Source organism: Capsicum annuum, chromosome 9, assembly GCF_002878395.1.
Source record: "Capsicum annuum cultivar UCD-10X-F1 chromosome 9, UCD10Xv1.1, whole genome shotgun sequence".
NCBI lineage: Eukaryota > Viridiplantae > Streptophyta > Magnoliopsida > Solanales > Solanaceae > Capsicum > Capsicum annuum.
Window position 1 is genome coordinate 91,300,390 of NC_061119.1, and position 5,905 is coordinate 91,306,294.

The 5,905-nt window shown below is 33.7% G+C and overlaps 1 protein-coding gene across 2 annotated transcripts; it reads left to right on the plus strand.

Moving 5' to 3' along the window:
• LOC107842654 lies at nucleotides 1–2,632 on the plus strand. 2 transcript variants are annotated; one of them, XR_001665980.2, is made up of 3 exons: nucleotides 1–205; nucleotides 340–2,175; nucleotides 2,298–2,632. XR_001665980.2 is itself a non-coding variant. In XM_016686610.2 (2 exons), exon 2 carries the CDS (start codon nucleotides 514–516, stop codon nucleotides 1,117–1,119), a length of 606 nt encoding a protein of 201 aa, XP_016542096.2. In that variant the 5' UTR covers nucleotides 1–205; nucleotides 340–513; the 3' UTR covers nucleotides 1,120–2,632. The 2 variants fall into 2 exon arrangements, 1 of the variants encoding a protein (XP_016542096.2); XM_016686610.2 differs by having other exon boundaries at nucleotides 340–2,632.
• The last annotated feature ends 3,273 nt before the right edge of the window (nucleotides 2,633–5,905 follow it).

The following is a 5,905-nucleotide window of genomic DNA, read 5'->3' on the forward strand; positions in this document are numbered from 1 at the left end:
TTCCAATGGAGTTGTGATATACGAAAAGAGCAGTTCAAGCTCCCAATTCCCATACCAAATCAGTACTGACCATTTTATCTTCCTGAACATACAGACCACTAAATTATACAGCTTAGTAGTTAAGAATTAAGATTAATCTTCAACAAAATTGTACTGATAAAGAACCTGGTTCTTTAGTCACTGTACATTTTTTGGGGACTATAAGGTAAATCTCGTTTCTTGGTTTTGTTGATTTTTGAATTTTTATAAACTTTTTCAGCGTGGGTTTTTGCTTTTAGCTTGTGGGTTGTTAATCCTTTTGTTTTTTTTAATGATTGCTTATTTTTTTCTTGCTGATAGATCTGAAGAAACCGAAGAGTGAAGTGGTTGTGGAGAAGATCCATGATTTCTAGCATTTTCTGAATCCCAAAAGCCCAAAAGAGACCCATTTTACTGTGCTTGCTTGTTAGATCTTCAGTTTTTTTGGTATAATAAAGTAGTGAGTTGGATCAGTTACTATTGTTTAATTTAGAAATGGAGACGTTTCTTGTTGTTGCTCAGCATAAGAATCATTACTATGATAGAACTAGGGATCAAGTTCCTGTTAGATTTGGTTCCTTTGGGTCACCTCTTTCTGTTGGTTTTAAAGAGATCAATTGCCGGAGTTTTGAGTCTGGTGTCGGTATACTTCCTACCCCATCAAGGTCATGCTCCACACCCATCAGTGGAAAAGCTAGAATTCCCGGTAGTTCATACTCTGAAGGTTCATACAAGTCGAAAAAATCAGCCTTGAGTAGTGCGATTTCGATTCCAATTGACATCAAAGTTGGTGATGGTATGCGAAAGGTAGAGTCTTTGAATGATGAATTTGGTTATTCTGAACTATGGGCTGGTCCAGCTTATTCGAATTCGCCGCCCCCTAGTTCTTTGCCAATCCCCAAATTTTCGGGTAAGCCTAAAAGGACGGTTTCCCTTGACCTGCCTAGTTCACCTTCTGATATTGATTTGCCTCCTTTTGCCAAATCTGCACCTGCATCCCCGACAAGGGAGCGCAGTCCATGTCCTGGAGTTTTATGTGATAGTACTGACTCTGCAACACAGACTCTCCGTCGCATTCTCAATCTTGAAATTATGGATTGAAGAATGTTTGGTGAGGGGCTAGTAAAGAATAAATAAGGCAGTTGTCTAGTTTGCAAGTTTGTTTTAGTAGATTGTATATAAGTGAATATATCAGTCTTTACCTTGACTTGGTAATAGTTGCTTAGGGTTTGTTGTGGTGGAGAGCAGCTTTGGTTCAATGGTGGAAGAGTTACAATAGTTGTTATAGTGGGTTGGTTGAGGTTATGAGAGATGATGAACAATGGCGGGTAGATCAACATTTCCAGGTAGATTGAAAGTTGATTAATCTTATGTGCAGACGTGGTTAAATTCAGTGGTGGTGCGACAGCATGGTGGTGTGTTCGAGGGGAGTTCGACTGACAGAAGAAACTATTTCAGTATTCAGTATATTGGTAGTTCTTTACTGAGCTGCAAGGATTCGTTGCGCAATGATCTTTGATGCTTTTTCAGATCACCACATTACCTGTGATGTTGAATTCTCATTCTTTATTATACTCTTGTTAAGAGGTTGTTCTTTCCTTTTGTCTTCATAATCAGTTAGGTTTTGAGTTTGTCAAACATATTGTACATATACTAGAGCTCCGATCAGATTTGGTAGACAGCTAAGTTTCAGACTTTTGTTTTATACACTGACCAAATTCTTGGCCCTCTATCTTGAACTTAGGACCCTTCTCTCTATTTCTTTGCAATTCAATATCAAAATACTACTGTGTAGTGTATTAGGTATCTTCTTTACTCCGTAAAATCCATGACGCCTGAATTGGCCGGTCAGCGATCATTTCATCAGTTTTTTTGTTTGTTTTCGTTAACCTTGAATAGGATCTGACTCAATACTTTCCCCCTCTCAAAGTTGTTTTCCCCTTCACCATTTTCTGTTTTTTTGGAATGAAAATTGGTAAGTGGGACGTAAAAGTTCAGTTATATCCTTTTCTGCTCCTACTCTTGGGTAAGTTGCCTATTGAACATTCCTCCGAATGGGTCTAATTAGTTCTCCTAAGTAGTTGGTCCAAATGTTTTTCTGCTAAAGGTTTCATTTTGCCTCGGGAGATTGTTGATCGTACCTGGCTTTTGACAAAGGTAAGCTATTTCCCTTTTACAATGGGACACACTTTTCTTTTTAAGAATGATCTTTAGTTCTGTATCTAACTCTTGCTGTGTGTGTTACTTATAAATTCTGTTTGCTGTTTTTTTCTGTACAGGACCTTGTTTGGAGTTCGAAGAAGATTGTTGAAGAGGCTGTTCTCTATGTTTTCTAGTTTGTAGCGTTACATCTTTCGTTGCGTCTTCACTATGGATTTTCTCCTAGTACTTGCAAAACTGATAATATGCCATGATTATCTAGTTATGTTATGTTTTGATCTTTGATCTATTAAGTCTACTTTTGCTGTGGCTGTAAGGTTATCCTTGGTGGCATTGACAGTGGTAATTGCTTTTCTGTTATTTGCATTCCCAGATTGTGTGTTTTCAGGGTGAAGTTATATTATCCCCTAAGAACTTTCAGTTGAATGAAAAATGTTTTCTTTGATTTTGGAAAGGACAGAAGATAGTTCATAACAGCCTGTTAGATTGCAATTTACCATTTCATAAGATAGCTAGCTGGTGCATGAGCGCCTTGAAGCTCTCAATGAATGGATGTGGTGGAGCTGTACTGCGCATCATTCTACTATATAATGGATTACATGATTGAATAATTCTGACGGTCTGTATGATGGCATTACAACATATGCCAATCCCTTCAATCTTTGTATGGGCCTCCTTTTTGAGGCTTCCAAGTTCTAGATACTCCAAAATGCTGTTATGGCAAAGAAAAGTGTGTGTTGGGTTGGGGGGGGGGGGGGTCAAGAAAACATATCTGGGTAAATTAATGGTAAAGATTCAACTGTTCTAATTTTTGATAAAAAATGGCATAAATTGGTATACCTATTAAAAGAAGAAAGAAGTGGTATGCCCATAATATGATACAAGATCTACGCCCCGTATTTTTATTTTATTTTTTGTGATTAATTAAGGTTTTCTTCGTCACCAAAGCAGTACTACAAAACGCAGTTTAGCCAAAACTCTGATAGCTGTCCATACTCAGAGCTTACAACATACAGAATCGCCATATAACTAGTTAGGATTAGTGGCACACGTCCTGCTTCCTAGGGAGGGTCTATGTCCCTCGGGCTTAGAAAGTGTTAATGGGTGCATGTTGGATTTTTTAAAGTAGTGTATTTTAGGAGAAAGTGATATGGACATGGCATTGAGTGTGGAGTGCAAGTGTTTCATCAATACCTCAAAACCAGAAAAAGCAAAAAAGGGATAGTCTTGAAGCAGTCATTTTGACATGAATAGCTCTAGCTATATCCTTCACTTTCCTGCTAGTCTCTACTCAAATACCCTTCGATTCCTCTTTTGCAAGGGAGCATGATTAGTTGAGATGAGCAGCCTGTGACTTGCCTTTAGTATTTCTTACATCCCATTATAAGTAGGGGCACAATTCAGAAATAGCATATTTATCTCCTTAATTATGAATTTCATAGCAACAGTTTCATAAATACATAATATTGTAACTTGTATTTTGTAGTTTTGCAAACTGTTGATACAAAAATATAAATCCATATGATTTTTACTGTCCTTATGATCGATATGTATTTTGTATTTTTGCAAACCGTTGCTATAAATACATATGCTACAAAATGTAATTTGATAAAAATATTGTTATTTTTTTATAATTTAATAGTATGCTACTTTATCTAGTTTTTCGTTATAAGTAACTAATGAATGGGCCCATCTTTTTAACTACACTAATAATTTGTTCCTTAGATTTCTCACAGAAGCCCATTTGTTGAATAGATTGTCTTTAGTTTCTGGATGAGCTTGATAGAACAGGTTTCTTGTGTCATCTAGCAAGGCTGTCACTAGTAAGCAATTTATCCAGTAAGAAAGGCCACATAATAAACTGTCTTTGACCTGACACAACTGTACATCTTTGCATTGTTACATCTTTCATCGATGACAAGCATTAATTTAGTCATAATATTTCGCTCGAGCTCGTAGTAGAAAAAGCAATCTAACATGCATAAACATTTTTTAACGATCTACTTTCGAGTTTTCCAAATGCTAGTTCATAGTTTGATTTTAAGAGGTTAGAATGCTATATTAATCGTATTTTTTTGTCATCAGTTGTGTTTATCCATTCAGTTCCATTAAAAAATGTCCTTTGCAAATTGTGAGTTGTGACCACTAAGAATTGAGATGTCAATAAGTTTCGGGTTAGTTAGTAGAGTACAGAGCCAAAAGGGCTCCTTTTTAAATTAAAAAATATATTTGTCATTTAAGTGAATTTTTGGGATGACACCTCTTAATAAAAATATTTAATAAAATATTTAAGAACATAAATCAAAAGTTATTATTATCTATTATTCTTTTGATTGTTTCTAAACTATTCTTCTAGAAAATTAAAAATAACTACGAACTTTATTAAAGAAAGGATAAATATGAAAAAAAAGTTAAAACAGTTTTTTTGATTTTTTGAAAAATTCACTTTGAATTATAAGAAAAGTTTTAACAATTCACTTAATTTGAATTAAAAGATGTATGTATTTGTCATTTAATCATGGGTGGATGCTATGTATTCTTTCGTTGATTTTTAATTGCTTACGTTTATTTGATTTGATTTAAACGCGGAATGTGATTAAGCATTTACCCATCTGTCGATTACAATAGATGCAATGGTAAGCTTTTACCAATGTAGGAGGTTGAAGTACCTGTATGCATTGAATCAATCTATATGAAGGCTTTAATTTTATTTGCTCATTAATTTTTTTTTTTTTTTGGTTCACGTAGTTAGTTTTGTACTGATGTATCCAACGAAGGCAAAACAGAAGGGGCTATTATCTGGAGATACATAATTACCTGTGAATTATTTGATTTAGCAGAATAATCTGTTTTTTTTTTCTTAAAAAGAAAAATTAGCAATAGTTTTTTTAACCAAATTTATACAATTCGGCAGAAACATAAAAATGGCACGCAAAAATTACACAATTAAGCTGATATATTTTTGGTATGTAACTAGTTTAAGGGTCCGTGCGTTGCACGAATGTCCTTTGTCGTGTTTAAATTTAACATAAAAATAATATGTGTAGGACATGCAACAATAAATAATATAAACACAAAGTGAGAAAACACAAATGAATGCAAGAAGATAGTTGAATCAAAACTGAAAAAAGAAAAAAAGTAGAAGTAGAAAAAACTTAGAATCAAACTCACAGTTTAATATTTCCTCTGTTTGAAAAAAGAATGATCTATTTTCATTTTAAATTCGTTTAGAAAAGAATGACCATTTTCATTTTTAATAATTTTTTAATTTCAACTTTCCACATTGCATGTTTAAGATTCTAAGGTTAAAAGATATTTTGTTACATTTGACATAACTTTAATTTAAGAGAACAAGATTCATAAGTCCTTTTTATTTTCTTAAACTCAGTGTCAAATCAAAATAAGTCATTCTTTTTTAAACGAAGGGAGTAATTTGATACGTCGTAATGACAGATAATTTTTTTCGTCTACTTCATTTGGCGGCAACAAACTTGTTTCGTACCATTTTTGATCAGAAAATTTCAACCGAAAGAGAAACATGAGAGATTATCAAAAGGAGAAAATTTATTGTCAATTATTGATTATATATGTATAAAGCATATATACTCTTTAAATTTATTAACTAAAAGGAACAACGCAAAATATAAAAGACGATGATAATGAATGCAAGAAGAAAACTTTAATCAATCATCAATCAAAATAAAAATAAAAACTAGAAGTAGAAGAA

Bases quoted from the DNA above. Each gene is read 5' to 3' on its own strand.
- LOC107842654 (XM_016686610.2), top strand. From the start codon at position 514: ATGGAGACGTTTCTTGTTGTTGCTCAGCATAAGAATCATTACTATGAT.